Raw genomic sequence first — 21021 nt, 5'->3', positions numbered from 1 at the left:
TAAAGTTGACTTCATGTGATTTTTGGAATTGTGCTGAACTTTATCATAGAACTAAATGTATTCTCTTACGAATGAAATCACTGTCTTTATAATACTTTTATTGATTTTAAGCTATTCAAAATAATACAAACAAATGCTCAACTAATTAATTACAATTCAATTGTAACAATCTCTAATAAATTATTATTCATCTAAATATTTAGTCTCTTTAAAACTCACTATTTTGAATTTATAGATCTATAACATTATCAAAAAGAATGCGTCCATATAGTACATGGAAGCCCCAATCGCACTTTCATGATCTATGTTCAGTGGACCATGAAGTGTGGATCAAATCTCTGATTTGAAATAAAGATAAGATATCATAGGAAACATGTATCTAAATTTAAAGTTGATTGGACTTCAACTTCATCAAACATTGATATTAATATTAAATCATAAGCAAAACAAAGACAACATTTTCCCCGTTAAAACATGTCTTTCCCAAAATGTCGGTACAGTTGAACAGTCTAACTTATATCAAAAGAGAAAATATGAAACCATGGTTCCTTTGAAATCATGATATAATAAACAAAATAATAAACAGTACTCAATATATATATATTATATAAACATGTATCTATGAAAAAAATATGAAATTTCATTTCTGGTATCAATGATGAGTTTATTTATATGGACACATAAGCATTATCATAGTCTGTCCTACGCCTAAACAAATCCCGCAAAGTTATAGGATTAAACACATTTTTCTAGGGGTTATTGGTGTGTAAACCGGGCCGATTAACTCACAAACTGAATAAAAGTCCGAAAGACTAGAAAAAATGTGTTTCATCCTTATAACTCTTAAACCAAATATTCGCGATTTTTAATTCATATTTTGTTATTAACTGCCTACTATTTACCATCAAATGCACGATTGACATACCGTAACGAAGGAATTATGGCCGCCATATTAACTTTCTAAAATCCATAAATGTTCGATTAATGCAACAGAAACTAAAATAATGTATCACCTACCTCCAAAACTTCATTTTAATGAGATATTATTCAAATTGGACTCGAAATAGTCGGTCGCTTGAAAGTTTACATTCATATGACGTCTTGTTTTGAGTGACGTAAATTCGCAAAATCATTCATGAAATATCGCGGAGTTTTAATTTACATCTTAATTTCATATATTTTCAAAGCTTTAATGCAATAAATCTTTTTTGTTATATATGCATTAGAATAGAAACAATTATGTATTTGGTTTTCAATCTCAATTTGCAAAAATTCTGGGATACCTGCATGGATGGGTATCGCGGATGAATAGATCAGTGAAGGTTACGAAAGTAGTTTTGAAACCATGGTTTATCGAAGTGTAAAACAAGAGAAAAATTCTTATTGACCAATCCAATTCACGTATTTATAGACATTAAAATAATATAAGAATTATTTAGAATTATGAATTAGACGACATATGTTTTGCTTTTTTAAAATCATGATTTATGCAGGTTCATTGTGATGTGCTAGAAACGAAAACAAAAATACATTTGTATCATCTGTAAAAAAAAGACTAATAAAAATAAATTACACATCAAACAGTAAACAAAAAAGAACAAAAAGTAGAATGTTGTATCCCTTTTCCAATTTGGAATTTTCAGTTTCTTTGATGGTGCTTTGTTATCAACATGTTGTTGATAAATGTCCAAAAATTCACCGAATGTCCAATAGTTATTTGGTTATCCTCGTTTTGATCTGTGGTTAAACTGTCGATAACCTTCAAAAGACTTATGTCTACCACTGAGCTCTCGTTATATGGCAAAGAATCTGGAAATTCTTTAAGGTAGTCACATAAACTGCAAAAATAAAACAAGTAAACATATGCTGAGTATTGATATTACATAAAGACACCCATTCCAATGCATCAAAGTCCATCTAAAAAGGGTGAAGTTTTCTAATAAATTTAGGTTATTGAAAGTGTTTGTTTGTTTGGTATGGCAGAATATATTTCCAATATTTTTTTAAGCGTGTTATGACTACAATCATAATACTATGTATAAAGTAATCGGTACCACAGTTACTGCACCCGATGCCCATTTCGACAAGTATAGTCTCTTCGGGTGTTTGGTCTACACCAAAGCAGGTCAACATTCAAATACTTACAACACCTGTTTGATTGGTATTTCTGCAACTCAGGCATTAACAAAAGATATCGACATTTTCTGTCCTATTACTAATATATATCAACCGATCATCACATTCAAAGCATTCCTAATTGCACACACCTTTTATCTGAAATGTTACAGTACGAATCATCCTCTAGGTCTATCTGAATATCTATTTTTAGAACGATGAATTCAAACATCAGTTCTACCAAACTAGATATAGCATCCAAAGGCAATGCGCTAAAGGTCTTCTCAAGAAATGACTTTTGTTTCTCCGTTAAAGGCTTAGTAAAGTTATCAGCTATTCCCTCAAAAGGTTCCTGTGATTGAAAAAAATTAATACTTCATTTGATTACCGCAATAACATCAAATAAAATATATTGTCATAGGTTAACTTTTTAAATTCATCTCTTTTCCTGGTTGGATAAACATAGAATATAGTGTTATATCCCGTTGTTTTAATTTAGTGACGTTTTGTTTTAAACATATTTTCATTTAAATTTTTTAGTCAAATAGTTATTAATGCTCTTTATGATTTTTGCATATACCTAAATACTTCTGGATTAAAAGAACAACCACATTATGGACATTTCAACATTAATTACATAAGAAAAAATATGCTAAAGTAAGTATTATATAACTTTCGCCTGAAAACAGAGTGACTGTCATCAAAGCTCACAACACGATATGGGATATATATTTCCCAACTTATTCGATATTCAAGAGCTTGCAGCTCCTACTCAGACTTTGTAATACGTCATCAGTGTCTGAATAGAAAGTTGATGAAACAGGGGTATGTCAAAGAACGTCTCGTTCTTTTTCTAAAAAAGTTCATCGGAAGGTACCAAGACCTTGTTGATAAATATTCCGTATCAACTTCTCAAATAATACACGATGGTCTTGATGTATAGATTCTTCGTACTGATGTTGTTTATCATCTTAACAACGTGTTTTATAGTTCTTTCATTTGTCTTTGTTCTATTATTAATATTACTTTTACTGTTAAATGGTTTCATGTGATATCCGTTTCACGTGGCTCGGTACTTATACATCTCGTCAATGTGTTTGTATTGGCTTTCATTTTTTTGTGGTTTGTTTTGTATTTGCGACTTTTTGTATTTCTTTTGTTCTGATAACGTGACTCTGTACTTTAAAAGATCCCGTCAGTATGATATTGTTCTATTATATGTCATTATAATATATTTCTATTATGAATTACAATATACGTTGAACCACAAACGTCAAAATCATTCAATCGCGTAGTGGTATTAACTATTTTTGGATTCTTATAAATTCTATATATAACTTTTGGACTAGTTTAAATCTCGGTCTATTTCTTAAATTTATTCTTACAATACTTTTGATTTTTTAACCCTGTATGCTAACATTCCCATGAAAACTTTAAAATTGTTTGTACGCACATTGAACGACAAATTTATGTGACGTATAAAATTTTCTGACGTCAGACACTCAATAAATGTGTTCGTAGATAGTAGATGTTTTTGTGTTCTGTTAAATTGTTCCCTTTTAAAATTGTTAAACGATGATGACTGATGTACCCATATTTTGACTATTATATTTATTGTGTCTGTTTATTTAACGCATCAATGTAAAAATATCGGAAATTGATGAGACTGTCATTACAAAAGTGAGAGGGTTAGCGCTATAGAACCAGGTTTAATCCACCATTTTCTACATTTGAAAATGCCTGTACCAAGTCAGGAATATGACAGTTCTTGTCCATTCGTTTTTGATGCGTTTTGTTATTTGATTTTGCCATGTGATTATGGACTTTCCCAATTGATCTTCCTCTAAGTTCAGTATTTTTGTGATTTTACTTTTTTTTATATATAGTCCATTTTTCGGTAAGGAAACCCTTGAGATTAAAAAAAACAGGAGGTGCACAATAGCTTCATATGGTTATGATTGTGAGACAATTTTGATAAAATGTAATATAGGGTAAAGGATATATTGCAGGAATAATGAGTACCCAAATAAGTCAATAGCAAAGTCTGTTTGGTAAGGAACTTAAAGTAATTGTGCACGTCAACTTTTCTATCCATTTTCAATTAGTGGCAAGTGCAGACAGTGGATGTAATATTCATAAAATCTGTGGTCGGAATTCATGTTTTTATATGAAAAATCTAAAATAATATTCTGATCAACAAGTTAAATAGAAGGTGTACAGTAGCATCCAAATATAAAACAAGATGTGGTATGATTGCCAATTAGACAACTCCTCACAAGAGACAAGATGACAAAGAAATTTACATTTGTAGGTCACCGTACAGCTATCAATAATGAGCAAAGCCAATATCACATAGTCGGCTATAACAGGTCCCGAAATGACAAATGTAAAACCATTCAAACGAGAAAACTAACGGCCTAAACTATGAACAAAAAATGAAAAACAAACAACTATAACACATAAATAAATGACAACCACTGATTAACAGGCGCCTGCCTTGGGACAAGCAAATATCTGCATGATGTGGCGGGCTTAAACATGTTAGCGGGATTCAAACCCCTTTCCAGGACAGTGGTGTAACAGTACAACATAAGAACGAACACAAAAATCAGTTGATAAAGGCTTTACTCATGCAATGGATACAAATAGAAATACATCAAACAAAATCACAGATTGGACAGGACTGGGTACTTACTTGTATATCCACACAACAAAAAGACAAAAATTACAAATCTGAGAGGAAATTTGTTTATGATCCCTATGCTGGTTTGGACAGAGTTGCGGCTGATAAATGTTAGCCCTATAGTTTGACATGGTAATGTTCATGTTGTTGTATAGGAAACTTCAGAAATGAGTCCTTTCAAAAAGTAGACAGGTATTGCACCATGGCATTATTTCATGAAGATTCTGTGAAAACTTGATGAAATGGAAATGGGGAATATGACATGGAAACAATAACCCGACTAAAGAGCAGCCAACAGACAAAGGCCACCAATGGATCTTCAATGCATCGAGAAAATCCCACACGCGGAAGCGTGCTTTAGTTGGCCCCTAATCATAAATGTATACTAGTTCAGTCATAATGAACGTCATACTAATCTCCGAAATATATAAAAGAAACTCAAATACATAGTCATACAAGACTAACAAAGGCCAGATACTCCTGACCTGGGACAGTCGCAACATGTATATTATCTGAAAATTGGTTTGTACGTGTAGAATACTTATTTCAAACGGGATAACGCAATCTAATTGCAACGCAGATGTTATTTGCAATGATATGTCGATAGCTGTATCTTTATATTGCCCTAGGTCCTATTATCTCTGATTGTTACACATTTATTTAAACTATTGGATTTTGAATGACATTGTGTACTAATGGATAATTTGGTCATTTATGTACCCTGCCACGTACACTCTGTGTTTTAATTAGATGTATTTCTGCGTTGTATAGATCTGATTGGATAAGCCCTTATCAACATATTTTTATAGTTTGTTCTTATGTTGTACTGTTAATCCACTGTCCAAGGTTAAGGGAATGGTTGGCGCCTTCAAAAATGTTTAACACCGCCACATTCTGTATTTGCCTGTCTAAATTGACTGTAATTTTGTGGTTTTTGTTTGTTGATGTAAATCATATTTGTTTTTCCGTGTATTATGTTGTACATCAATCTGGCAGCTAATATACAAAAAAAAAACACTCAAAAGGTGATATACAGCAACACATGTACACGACAACTATGCAATTACAGGCTCATGACTTAAGACAGACAAACACTGTATAAGTCGGGGTTACACATGTTTACGGGCGCATAACTGTGCCTTAAACTTGGACATTGGTCTTGTATCAATGTAACAGCACAATATAAAACAAACTATAGAACAACCAAAAAATAAAAAACCCACGAAGTACAGATCTCTTAGTACTTGCATATATTGAAAGCAAAATAAATACCAATGACAACTAACAAACATTTATTGTATAACAAAATGATATATTTCCATTTAGGAAAACAAACTGGAGAAATTACCTGGTTGTATTTCATCAACGATGTTGCTCGTTCAAGTGCAAGTTTCATCCACCAAGACATTGCATGACAGCACATGATAGACTGTTGTGCCTACAATACGGTAATAGCAAAATGAGGGATAACAAGTTATTAAATAATCAGACTTCTTAATATTTTGCACATATTGTCGTACTAAAAGTGTAAAATTTAAAAGGGCGTTCTTCATATGGTTTAAATATAATTAGCAAACGTTCCTCCAGAAATTTTAAAAGACGGGATTTCGGTTTGATGCATGATATATATGAAAATATATGGAATAAATAATACAATCAAACAACAATTTGTTGGTTATGTCTAATCATATCATTAGTTGTCAGGCTTACTAGAATATGTTTTTGATATAAGATATATACTTCATATGCAACTATTTGTAAATAACCATTGTTTTCTAGCTTAAAATGTACACAATTTATATTTTGAATCTTTATTTTTAGTTAGTTATCTTCATATCAGGTTGATGGCAGATTATATGAACTTACATTTATCAATCAAACTCATGAATGGGATCATCAGTAAACAGAGCTGTAGTATAGTGTTTTTATTTTATTTTATTTTTTTCTTTAATTTACATTTTCACTACACACTTTTCATCAAAACATGCATGTTCACACTGAATAGCATTTCAAACAAGTAAAAAGGATCACGAACCTTTTGGCTAGGAAAGGACTTTTCCATCTTCAATACTTTTGTCATGAAGTTATATAGCAAAGTTTGTGGTTTCTCTGTTCCAACAGATTTGAGAAAACTGATAGCGACATCTAATCTGTCTAAACTTTCGCACAAATCTGAGAACGGAATCTTTCGTAGCTCTAACTCTATTTGACCTTGCAATACATGAGGAATTTTCTCCTGCAAAAGAAGCAGAAATACAAACTATATCACTCTAATATGTTAACGATAAATGCAAAATAACGGATTAGTTGCAACGATCTAAGTTTTTTTTAAATGTTTCAGAATATCAGTCTTTTACTAAAATAGTATAACACACTTATTAAAAACTTTAATAGAATGTGTCCACGCTGATATACCAAACTTGCTACTAGCGTCCTAATACTTGCCATGAAATGTGCGCGAATTATAAAACAAGAGTCAAATGACATAAATACTGAACTCCAAGAAAAATTTAAAACAGACTGTCCCTTAATTTATTATAAATATTTATTTTTCTCTTATCAAATTCAAAAATCTTTTCCATTCATATTATCACAGGTCACTAAAAATATATCACGATACAGAAGAGTGTTGACAGAAAAGTAAAAACGACAACAGATCCTTATAACCTTAAAGTTGTAATGATAACATCAATAACAATCTTTGTGTGCGTGTATAATTTTCCTGTTTAAAAAAACAATGAATCAGCTTTGCAAATATGAATTTGAAAACAGACACATACAGTTTATTTATTTTTCTCTTTTTCTTAACATTGTGACATCATAGAATGAGACTCAACACCGAATGCTAACATATCATGTGGCATGTGGAGCATAAGCTGTTCTCTTTAAAAGAGTACCAGATAACATCTTTGAATTTGTTTGGGTTCGTGTTGCTTGGTTTTAGTTTTCATGTAGCGTGTATCGAAATCTTTTTTTTTTCATAAATGATCATTCTTCTTTTTTTAAATCATGTATTATTTCCTTTTTCTCAAATTTCAACGTTTACCCTTACCTTTAAAGCAACACTACTAGTTATCTTTGCCAAATGAAAAATAAACCTGAAATAGTCCTGGAAGTATGGATGCTAAACTGTTTTTAAAACTACTGACAGACAAGTCAATAAAAGTATGTATTTCAAGCTACTGACAGACAAGTCAATATAAGTATTATGCAATGGAAAAATAAAAGTTCATTATTTTCTATATAGATAAAAACATACTAAGATATAAACATTCAATCAATCTCTTTTTGTCTACATAAATTTAAAAAGCATACCTGTACGATTCTTTTTGATAGGGCATCCAGAACAGCACCATTTGTGTTTTCTGCTCTATATGTAAACACGTCTATCTGTGAATATTCTTTTTTTATTGTTATTTTACATATTTTTATGGAAAACGATTGAGTTATCTACATTCACAATTTGTATATTATAAACAAAAAAACGCAATAGTAACAACCACAATATAATTTGACTGAAAAAAATGTTCTATTCTATATATGCTGACATGTACATTTTTGTGACGATATTTAAAAAAAACCACAGCCAATGTGTTCATAGTCATGATATGATATCTATTTTATTGATTGTTGCTTCTGTGTAAACGCAACACTAGCTATCATGCTCTTTCGTCCTTTTTTGTTTATTGGAAGATCTTTATTCTTTTAATAATCTTCCAAGTTGCAAGTATTTTAAAGTCGAGCATCACCTGATTGGTTGGATTGTTGAAACACAAATCCAGTGCAGAATTTTTTTTAGGTAGAGTTTATGTAAAATTTTACCTTTACATGAAGATGTATTTCCCTATTCATGTATGACATTGTGTTTTCGGGGCCTCAGTGACTTAGTTGCCTTAGTAGTTACTACTCATATGGCAACATTTGGGGTACTTTGCCAATTTGCATACCGGCCAGTTTGCCTTATCATAACGGCAGCCATTACAATAAGATTATATATGCCCCTTAAAAAAAATGCCAATACGCCAATTCATATGTCGAACCAACAATTTGTCCGCATAAAGGTGAATTGTATAAATGTTTTCAGGGTTCTGTCCGTGTACAAATGAACAATGTCTACTTGAAAACTTTCGGACTTTTTAGCTTGAAAAATTGAAAAACCGCGAAAATCAAATCAAAATCGAACCGTGTCGTGTTGCTCTGTGTTCTAAAATTAAGAAGTGTTCAATATTGACTCCCTTATCTTGGTCTGCCATTGATGATAATTCAGTTTCTGTATCCTGTTTTATGTATTTGTCGTGGTTATACTACCATATTCTGTTTTGTTTTTTAAATCAATTCGTATTCAATAAAACAAAGAATTACCTCGTTTAATCCAATTATAACAGATTTAGAGAAGAGAAACCTGTCCATCAGCTGCCTTTCAAGATTAACAAAGTTGTAGTCTATTTTTGTTCCATGACCAACTTCAAATGAATAGTTACAATTTGCCAAAATCATTGGCAATAAGTCTTTATCAGGATGGAAGCTTATCAAATGTGCTACAGAAATGTCCTTCACGTGTACTCTTGGCAAAGACCTGTATCTATATATGAAATAAATATAACAATATAGGTGTTCATTTTTATACAATGTTCTATCGTAAAATATATCACTGCTTGCTAATATTTACTTAAAAAACATTTTCAACTTCACGAAACTAAGGAAGTAAAATAAAAAAACAAAGTATCATTATGTTTCCCCTTTAAACATTACTTTAACAGATGAACACGCGTATAACATCAGTCTAACAAAATGTCACACCATGAATCATTTGCGTACCTTTTTCTCTTGATAATTTCAAAACAAAAATTATCATAATTATCATCTTTTTTATAGCCGTATTCAATACTGGGATTCATCTTTTTTGTGGGTACCAATTTTCTTGGATTGAGAAAAACTTGCATATTCGTGGATATTCAATTTCGGTGTTTCAGCAAAGTTGAGATACATTCCTTTAGACAATTTGTGATTCCCCTGTATCCACGAAATTCACAAAAATTAGTATCCAACGAATATAAATAAATCCTCAGTAAAACCTTTCAATGGATATTATATATTCAATAATTTGAGAAGTAAGTAATAAGATAAGTGCTAGTATATATAAAATCGATGTTCTTTACTGTTCCCTTGGTTTTGTCATGAACTTACTCATTGCCAAAAAAAATAATTAGTCTTGTTTACTTACGGAATTTGTTTATGCCTGCAGTAATCATCCAAGAATGCATTTTGCTTTTCCAACAAAAATCTTAAAGTTAGATATGCACATAATCCAGTATCTTTGTAAGTTGGTAGCAGATAACAGACTGGTGTCTTGTCATCAATTGGTTTTCTGCAGTAACTTTTACCAACTCGGAGAATTCCACCATTTGCACAACAACCTTGAGATATAAATTCCAATCAAGCATTTTATTAAATACAAATTTAAAAGATATAAGCTCTTTGACTTTTTTATAGTGTTTTCCCAAAATTATCTAATAACACAAAAATGAAAATACGATATACAAACTATTAAACTGTGAACTTTGGATACCGGATTCCCTTCTACTTGACGAAATTACAAAATATTACTGTCTGGTCCATATGGTACTGTGATAAACCTTTTGTTCTCATGAAAAACTTTGAGATTTATACTGATGATACATTTTGTCCGTCTGAAGCATTTTTCGTTTTCTACTTTGATCAGGAACGTCCGGACAGACGCATTAGGAGCTATATATGTAGATGACGATACAAGTACTATAAAGAAGAGTTTAAATACATCAAAGGTCAAAATTCTTTGAGTTGTAATCTTAGGTTCTCAAAAGCTTTTTAATTCATCATCGGAGAATTTTATAATTGTTAGCTAGCAGTTCGCTAGTAAAGGTATTGCTCATTGTATCTGTAAATATAACCATACTAGTTTATTTATTTTCTTTTGTTACATCTTCTGACATCGGACTCGGACTTCTCTTGAACTGAATTGTAATGTGCGTATTGTTATGCGTCAAGGGGCCAGCTGAAGAAGACCGCCTCCGGGTGCGGGAGTTTCTCGCTACATTGAAGACCCATTGGTGGCCTTCGGCTGTTGTCTGCTCTATGATCGGGTTGTTGTTGCTTTGACACATTCACCATTTCCTTTCTAAATTTTATTATTTAGTACACATTTTGTGCGTCTGAAGTGTTCATATAGATAAAAATTCATCAGAAAATCCTAAACTAAAAATATGAAAGCCAGGGATGTATAAGTATTTTGACACGTTAAAAGAATTATGAACAGAACATGACAGTAGGGACTTAAAAAGACTTGAATAATTCAAGTCAACATTGATATAGAGAGTTTGAGCCATAGTTTAGTTTCTTGTTCATTTATGAATTTATCTTTGTGGAATTATCGGCTTAATACATAAGTGGTATAAGTTATTTATATATAAAACACGTTCAGATTTTCAACAAAACATGTGCGAATAATATTTGCATTCTGAAATTAAACGGTGCACATACTATAAGTTTCTAGCGATTGTCGTACTGCTTCCCAGGCTTCCGTGTAACTATCTAAATATTCTTTGAACTCATTAAGTGTTCCACCTATAACGAAAATAAACTCAATTGATGGTAATTTAAAGGCAATTTAATAGATATATTTTATAGAGGGATCTGTATAATATAAAACTAGGACTTTCATGATAACGAAATTGACAATAATAAATACGGATGTGGTTGCTTCATGAGGTATAATGGGAGTTTAAATGATACAATTTGTCATACTTTGCGGTACGGGCATTTAAGGCTTTTGCCCAAGAAAACAAAAAGTTTTATAACTATTTCAAATTGGCACATAATGTTTAGAAATGCATAGGGTCAAGAAATATATGTGATAACCATGGAGATGTTTATCGGGTGACGTCACAATTGCGTTATAATATGTATTGTTTTTACGGAAATGATGAAAAATACTAAATTTAAGCAGTTCACCATCTATATTTCCGTTGTGGAAACATCGTGCGCAGCCAAGAGACAACACAATAATCTAACAGAAGCATTATTATAACTATTGACACTTTTTCACCAAATATAAAATTGTTTAAAAAAAAAATTGCTAATTTGATTAAAAATCTTGACATTGACTTGTTCTTTTTTAGAATCTAAGGTGGCAGAACAACCTTTACTGAAATTATAAATCGATTAGATACATGCATATATGAAAAGCACTATCATATTGGTTATCTTTCAAATATTTTAACATTATCATTGCAAGATGGTTTTTTTATGGTTGATTAAGTTAGTTATCTAACAATAACAAAATGATACCATGATCCATTTGTTGTTTAATCTTTTCGATGGTCAAAACAGCTCCTTCAGTTCGATCTAGTTTTCTACCAAATCTCTTAGTCAACATTTTCTGTAGTCTTATGACATTTGGAATCAATATAAGAACTCTCAGATGGTGTTCCTACATTACAAAAGAAATGTTCTATAGTGAGGTACGTTCATGTATTATATAAATTATTGAATGATTCACACATTGTTATATATATCAACTAGAGGCTCTAAAGAGCCTGTGTCGCTCACCTTGGTCTTGTGCATATTAAACAATGGACACGGATAAATTCATGACATAATTGTGTTTTGGTGATAGTGATGTGTTTGTAGATCTAACTTAACATTCTTGTTGCTACAATTATCTCTATCTATAATGAACTTGGCCCAGTAATTACAGTGGAAAATATTTTCTAAAAGATTACTAAGATTTACGAAAAAATGGTTAAAAATTGACTATAAAGGGCAATAACTCCTTCAGGGGTCAACTGACCATTTTGGTCATGCTGACTTATTTGTAAATCTTACTTTGCTGAACATTATTGCTGTTAACAGTTTATCTTTATCTATAATAATATTCAAGATAATCACCAAAAACAGCAAAATTTCCTTAAATTTACCAATTCAGGGGCAGCAACCCAACAACAGGTTGTCCGATTCATCTGAAAATTTCAGGACAGATAGATCTTGACCTGATAAACACTTTTAATGCCGGATTTGCTCTAAATGCTTTGGTTTTTGAGTTATAAGTTAAAAACTGCATTTTACCCCTATGTTTTATTTTTAGCCATGGCGGCCATCTTGGTTGGTTGGCCGGGTCACGCCACACATTTTTTAAACAAGATATCCCAAAGATGATTGTGGCCAAGTTTGGATTAATTTGGCTCGGTAGTTTCAGAGGAAAAGATTTTTCTAAAAGATTACTAAGATTTACGAAAAATGGTTAAAAATTGACTATAAAGGTCAATAACTCCTAAAGGGGTCAACTGACCATTTTGGTCATGTTGACTTATTTGTAAATCTTACTTTGCTGAACATTATTGCTGTCTACAGTTTATCTCTATCTATAATAATATTCAAGATAATAGCCAAAAACAGCAAAAATTCCCTAAAATTACCAGTTCAGGGGCAGCAACCCAATAACGGGTTGTCGGATTCATCTGAAAATTTGAAGGCAGATAGATCTTGACCTGATAAACAATTTTACCCCGTCATATTTGCTCTAAATGCTTTGGTTTTTGAGTTATAAGCCAAAAACTGCATTTTACCCCTATGTTCTATTTTTAGCCATGGCGGCCATCTTGGTTGGTTGGCCGGGTCACGCCACACATTTTTTAAACTAGATACCCCAATGATGATTGTGGCCAAGTTTGGTTTAATTTGACCAAGTAGTTTCAGAGGAGACGATTTTTGTAAAAGTTAACGACGACGGACGACGACGGACGACGGACGACGACGGACGACGGACGACGACGGACGACGACGACGACGGACGCCGGACGCCAAGTGATGGGAAAAGCTCACTTGGCCCTTCGGGCCAGGTGAGCTAATAAAAACATAATATGATATATATATATATGTTGGTCTGCTCCTGTCAAAAATCGCTTTAAGTAAAAATAAATGCTGTATGGAATTTTCTAATTAAAATTTGATGTGACGGCATGGAAAGTGCTCCTTTACGAGAGACAAAAAACAACTGGTTTGCAAGATATAATATCTAGTAGCGAGTATTATGTACTGTGATACAAGCCTAGATAAAGTGGACGTAGAAACGAATTACTGCGATGTCTCAGATGCAGGTTTACGAATCTTGCTATTTATTTAACGATAAAAGTCTATCGCGAAGTTGTCATATATTAACATTAAGTCACTGAAAGCTTTATTTTTAGTTCAGTATAGATGCCTGATTGGTCTACAGCGCATGATACACTGTATGCGGTGTAGTCTCGATGTTCCAATTGCATGAGTTAAAATGTTTAATCTGCAAAGTGCGGAAGAAATTTTTTTGTTCTTCTCTCGACGGAACTCGTGCTAAGAGGATACTGTGACAACATTGTCTACACTGTGTTCAGCGTTATAGACCACTCAGCCACATTGACTGAATAAAACAAAAAGGTTCTATAGTCTATTGACACCTTTCCTAGTCAGTAAAATATATATTCTAGCTAAATGTTAATGGATATTTCCTGAAGACAATTACATTTGTTTATTTCATTCTGGGGAAGTAGTAAATATGATTGTGCGACTGAAAAAAAATAGTGCATACATAATTACCTCCTTAAGAAAGAGTTGTAACATTTTGCATGTTTCTTCCCTCGAATTCAACATCTGAGATAAATGATCTACTGTTATACGAGCTCGATATCTCCATACTTGTGGGTTTTCATACAAATTTTTAATATCAGTTTCATCTGTTGTGTGATGTTTTTCTTGTAGCAACATAATAAGTGGGTCTGATCCTAGGAAAAATATTCAACGAACATGAATTTTCTACTTTACATGTAATTAATTTATTACGCAATAATGAAATATGTATAAATGTGCTTTTTCAAGTTCTATTAAGATTATTCTATAAACCCTAAAATAATAACTGAATCATTGAAACAGTGTTCTAGCTATTCTAAACGTATTCCTAAAAATTCTCACCTCTGAGGTTTTTTTTATCATAGAAACCTTCACTTGCACATTCAGGTCAAAAACAAATGCCACGTATTACGAATACACACCACATTGTACAAGACTAACAGTATGAAAATTGCTTCAACTTTTTAACTCGATAAATAATTTTTCTTCGACACACAATTCTTACTCTGATCTTTGGAGTTTTTCTATTCGGTTTTCTTCATCGTGTTTGGCGGAACAGCAACGAATTATTACAGTGTAGACTTGTTTTTGCCTGATGTAGTTTAAAATTTGTGGACTGTATCGCTCTTATGTGTTTTTTAATGTATGGATTAATTACGAAAGACATCTATCAGGGTATTTTGATCAAATTCATTGTCACGATGAGTTCTGAGCTTTAAGATAATATAGACAGCATCACTGTGAAGACGACAACAAAGCATAGTTCATTTTGGTGTGTGTGTTATGAAACTTATCTCTTTGTCAGCGATACATGCAGTTGAGGAATCACAATAAGAGCAGTATAAAGATGCAGTTTTCAAACTTGATCTAATTACAAACAAGGAACAAGTAAAATTGAAATTGTACATGTAGGTGGAGATGTAATGGTTGTACATTTTGTAATGCTTTTTTTGTTTATATAAATCTGTTCGTATGCATTTTCGTCCCCATTTGAGGAATTGTGAATTATGAATGTCAATTCTTTTTTGCTAGAGAACGCTCTTTTGTATAAATATAATGAATAACTTCAAAACAGTTATCCAATCAACTTAACGAGTTATTGAACAAATACTAATACCCATTCTATTGTCATCGGTTATACTGTCATTGCACTTCTGTAATACACCATCCATATCCTAGAACATACGAGGTTTTTGTTAGCTTTACTAATAATAATTATCCTAACAAACTGCATCTAGTTTCATATGTATTAACATCAAACTTCACGTATGAAATTAGAAATAAATGCTAGATCAATAAAAATAATTAAAGGGGTACCCTCAATCTTACATTAGTTTCACGAATGAAAATAATTGTCTGGCCTCAGTCTGTGCTATTTGACATAAATTTAAAATTGCACTTCCTTACCACCTCATGTACTTACAACTTCATTTTAAACGAATGTTGAGTATATTCAATATTTAGGTCAAAGCCAAAATGTTGCATATATAAAAAAAATACCATTAAATTGATCTTTTTTACTAAGTCTTAATTTCCTGTGTTATTAATTAAGTATCAACTACCCTAAACCATAACATTAATGTTATACGGAATCATTAAGTATCAATACGGACAAATTTATTCGTGCAGTGTACATGTATGTTTACTTGTTGTTATATGTCTTTTGATTGAGTTAAGCCATTTTAATTAATATTTTAGTGTGTCTTTCTTTGATGTGATGTTACACTATTTTTTCAGATAAGGTTAAGATTTGGTACCATTCAAACGTTTAAACCCGCTCCAATTGTTTGCAACTGTCCAATATACATTTATATAATTATTAAAAAATTAACATTTTTATATTTGCCAATTAAAGGCAAGCACGAACAATCAATCGCATACAAATGTAAATAAGGTCCTACATATTGACGCATGTCACATATATCCTTCTTTTTATATATGAACATAATGATTGAATATTATATATGTAAGTGTGCATTTTTATGGTAGATTTTGAATACCATGACACTATAAGATAAACTATCTTGAAAAATACAAACATTTCACCTACACACAATTATTTGATTTAAGCAAATGCAATACCAAAGTAAACAAACTGAAAAAAGATTCGAGGTTGAAAGCAGAAATACCAGTACCTTAAACATTGGCAGAAGAAATGTTTTGTCAAAAAGTTGTTCCCAATCAGATCTTGCTGCTCTAGTAGACAGCGTGCAGATTTCCCCAGAGTAATGTTCTCCTCCTATAGTAAATCAAAAGGAAAATATAGCATGCATATAGTATAATACATATCAAAATTCGTATTGCATGCTTTATCACCACGAGAAACCAATACCAGTCCCGAGTATATATGGTCCCAAGAGCTGACACTGGCTAGGTGGTGATACAGCATTCGATACGGATTTTGCCATGTACTGATCTGATTACCTTTTATTTTAATAGAATACGATTCATGAAATAATCTTTGTTCAAATCATTCGGAAATATAAAAGAATAAGACTTCACCTTTTATGTCATTGGATATATGACGTCACGTCCGGTATGCTATACGGCTTTAGCTATGAGATACGGGTTTATCTATGCGATACAGGGCAAATGATTCAGATTGGAGTTAATAGCCCTTAGAAGATACACAAAATTGCTGTATTTGTACTAAATATATCATAAAAATATATAATGACATCTTCATATACAACATTGTACAACATTTTATTAAACAAACTATGATTATAATAAAGCATTACCTATAACATTGAATGAATGGTACTTCATTATTTCACTCAATAAATGATGTATCAGCATAAAGATATCATCTGTTCCCCTTCCTAGTATTTGATGAAGAGATTCAATGTCTAACTCGATGTGCTGTAGTATAAAGGAAGGCAAGTCTGATTCTTCGATTTGAGGTTCAGTGTGAATTGATTGCAACACAGCCTAAAGAAAAATATATAAAATACGTCTACATAGTAACTTTAACTTTAACGAAACAGAACTAACAAATGCTAATATCACTTTATTGATCAAAATACGGATTTTGTGCATTCTATATTGTATAATCATTTCAAAATAAATTGTTAAAATTGACAGTTCATTTTGTTAAATCTAATATACACATTTGGCAACATATTTTCCTAAAACATTAACCTGAGAAAATAGATTTTGGGAATAATACATTTGATTTTGGTTTCTGTATTTTGTCATTAAACTTATTGCAGCTTTGACATATCTCAGACACCTGGTAGAATAAGTTGTTCACTTCTAGATCATTGTCGTTGTTCTCTTTGTGACGACAGTGTATGTGAACAATCAGGGTAATACTCATACACAATGCATACCTCTTTAAGATTTTAATACAGACATTTTATTTAGATGTAATAGGAATTACGTATCGTAGTAAGAATTCTGCAAATATACCAAGCTTATACCTTTGTACGCCAGACGAGCTCGAATCAAAACAGTTTTTCGGTCAAATCAACTATGAACTTTAAAAATCCCGAAAAGTTGTGCAACAATATCAATCAACAAAAAGTGATAGCCATAACAAGAGGCTCTCAAGAGCCTGAATCGCTCACCTGAATTTTTTTGGTTTAATCTCTCATCAATGATTATTTTGGCTTTTCAATTTATTTAAATGTTCTTGAAATCGTCCTATTCTCTTCAAAAGCCAAAAAAAATTTCAAATTTCTCCTATGTTCTATTTTAGCCATAGGAGCTATGTTTCTTGACATACAAGGAAATGAAATATAAAATTTATACTAGATACTCTGAAACTCTGAAACTCGTTTAGCCTAAGTTTGGCTGAAATTGATACAGCAGTTTCAAAGGAGAAGATTTTTTAAAGTAAGTCAACATGATGAACAAATTGTGAAAAATTGTCATTAAAGGGCAATAACTCCTTAAGAGGTCAATTGACAATTTTGGTCATATTAACTTATTTGTAGATCTTACTTTGCTGATCATTTTTGCTGTTTACAGTTTATCTTCATCTATAATAATATTCAAGATAATGACCAAAAACTGCAAAATTTCCTTAAAATTACCAATTAAGTGGCAGCAACCCAACAATGGTTTGTTTGATTCATCTGAAAATTTCTCAGCTGATAGATCTTGACCTAATGAACATATTTACCCCATGTCAGATTTGCTCTAAATGCTTCCGTTTTTGAGATATAAGCCAAAAACTGCATTTGACCCCTATGTTCTATTTTAAGTAACGGCGGCCATGTTTTTTGACGGATCAGAAATCGAAGCACACACTTTGTGCAGGATAATCTAAGAAACAATCATTTTAAGTTTCATTCAAATCCATTCAGTAGTTTCAGAGGAGAAGATGTTTGAAAAATTGTTAACGACGACGACGTCGACGACGACGACGACGACGACGGACGCCAAGTGATGAGAAAAGCTCACATGGCCTTTTAGGCCAGGTGAGCTAATAAATGAATTAACCATGTAACTATATTATACCTCACAATTGTACTCAGCTCCAACATACATGGAAACATGAGTCAGCAATCGTAGCATGGCAAAAGAAGCCCTGTTTAATTCATTTCTTGGAATAGATATGTCTGTTATTTTCAAATTTTCAGGCCTACCTAGTACATGACCTTTTGTCAATGAGTCAGTGCTACAATAGATTTAATGATATTTCTGTTATAAATCTGCCTATGAGTAGTATTTTGACAGAAAGGTTTTAGTAAATGCTAGTTGCAATTTTATTTGTTTCAAATTGAACATATATACAGTTCAGGTAATGATTTATGCGAATGGTACACTATATTTATAAATTTCCTGTGTAATCTAATCTATGGACACTAAAATGTATGCGTTGTCGTGTTTAGCATACCAAAATGGTCAATGGAATAATAGTATGGAACCAGACAAAGTAATTACGCTATATTTTATGATAAACGGAACACATATTTCTGAAATGAATAATGTTCATAATAAAGAGGGACAACCTGCACTTGGATAAATAAAAATTCCTATGAAATGGAAGTAAATAATTATAAAAATATTTGTTTGAAGATCTGTCTGGAAGAGTTATGATTGTGTTTCATTTTTCAAGATGTATGAAGCGAATACATATTCTTTAGCGTAATTTGTTTAATTTTTGTCGTTATTTTGAAAACATTGTTATATTCAACCAAAAGGCAATGTTTCACGAAAGTACACAAATCAAAATATAATCTGATGTACAGTAGTTGTCGTTTGTTTATGTAATTTATACGTGTTTCTCGTTTCTCGTTTTTTATATAGATTAGACCGTTGGTTTTCCCGTTTGAATGGTTTAACGCTAGTAATTTTGGGGCCCTTTTTAGCTTGTTGTTCGGTGTGAGTCAAGGCTCCGTGTTGGAGGCCGTACATTGACCTATAATGGTTTACTTTTATAAATTGTTATTTAGATGGAGAGTTGTCTCATTGGCACTCACAACACATCTCCCTATATCTATTGATTTTAGAACCAATTTGACAATTGCCACACATTTTTAATCACTTATGTTAGATAACCAGAAAGATATATGAAGCGAAAGGCTTAAATATGAGTAGTTTACAAGTCAATACAACGAGTTTGTTCGGTATGTTTATCCTAATTTTGACTTTACCTGGACGTCTGTTTATTCCCAGGAAGTAAGACGTGTCCTGATCCACCAATTTTTTCTCCGCAAAAACAGGTAAGTACACTGTAAGGATTTCCGCACTACAAATAAGATATATTTCTAAAAAAAATTGCACAAATAAACATTGAATGATTGTAATAGGTTAACTTTGTTGATTTAATAATGAGTATGAAGCTTATGTAGACTATCAAAGAAATACAGAATTGATTCATACTATCTATCATTCAGGTAGGTTTAAACTTTTTTAGTTTTTTTAACTCACTTCTGCAAATTTCTACCAAAAAATTTCATAGTTAAGGTCACTGCATACAGTAAAGCTGTTGCGATTTAAAGAACGGAAGATAATAATTCAAAAGCAGTACATTTCTGATAAAATAAAGTTGTTTCGTCAAAAAATATGTTAATGCACCTGCCTTTTATAATAAAAGTTAGTCATTCAGGTTTACAAAGCATATTCTACCTTTTTGTTACATTTGAAGAAATTTGTGACATTAAGGAAGACAAAAAACGAAAGTAAAAATAGGTGGAGAATGTTAGGGGTCACATTGCAGACTGTAAGCAAATAGTTTAAATATTCACAAATAATAATTGTTAGGAAAACATGACCATAATGTACCAACTTTGTGAATAATTATTGTCCACGTCGTTGTCGTCTTCATTTATTGATTTCCATAGTCGTAATAAAAGAAATGCAAACTCCTATCAAGCAGTATTTAAAAATAGTTCCAGTTTAATTGTGGCGACCCTCTTTTGATGTCAGTGTTTTTGTTTTGTTTAGTATCAGTCGGTTTTGTGTTACATAAGCGACAAGGAGATAGAAATCAATTCCAAGTAGTTATACTTACATCCCCAATGGCATATGGATGTCCCTGGGGACATTCTGAAATTCAAATTGAAAACCTAGTGTTACGAATATCAAATTTGAAACCTTATTATCATTATGATTAAAGTGAGTTATTTATATAT

The 21021-nt window shown here is 31.8% G+C and overlaps 1 protein-coding gene across 1 annotated transcript in view; it reads right to left on the bottom strand.

Moving 5' to 3' along the window:
* Positions 1–83: 83 nt before the first annotated feature.
* The window catches only part of LOC139492928 (E3 ubiquitin-protein ligase rnf213-alpha-like), a 67173-nt gene continuing 46235 nt past the window's right edge, over positions 84–21021 (bottom strand). The window contains exons 40-55 of the mRNA XM_071281077.1: positions 20901–20935; positions 20041–20135; positions 18902–19061; positions 17179–17368; positions 16573–16676; positions 15555–15612; positions 14408–14592; positions 12125–12266; positions 11318–11401; positions 10023–10215; positions 9161–9380; positions 8114–8188; positions 6834–7034; positions 6147–6236; positions 2268–2467; positions 84–1838 (exon numbers count right to left, since the gene is read on the bottom strand). Of these exons, the coding sequence (XP_071137178.1) occupies positions 1640–1838; positions 2268–2467; positions 6147–6236; positions 6834–7034; positions 8114–8188; positions 9161–9380; positions 10023–10215; positions 11318–11401; positions 12125–12266; positions 14408–14592; positions 15555–15612; positions 16573–16676; positions 17179–17368; positions 18902–19061; positions 20041–20135; positions 20901–20935 (2231 nt within the window). The 3' untranslated portion in view covers positions 84–1639. The remainder of the gene's footprint in view (positions 1839–2267; positions 2468–6146; positions 6237–6833; positions 7035–8113; positions 8189–9160; positions 9381–10022; positions 10216–11317; positions 11402–12124; positions 12267–14407; positions 14593–15554; positions 15613–16572; positions 16677–17178; positions 17369–18901; positions 19062–20040; positions 20136–20900; positions 20936–21021) is intronic.

Source organism: Mytilus edulis, chromosome 10 (assembly GCF_963676685.1).
Source record: "Mytilus edulis chromosome 10, xbMytEdul2.2, whole genome shotgun sequence".
Taxonomy (NCBI): domain Eukaryota; kingdom Metazoa; phylum Mollusca; class Bivalvia; order Mytilida; family Mytilidae; genus Mytilus; species Mytilus edulis.
The sequence above is the reverse complement of the archived record's forward strand: the minus strand, read 5'-3'. Positions and strand labels throughout refer to the sequence as shown.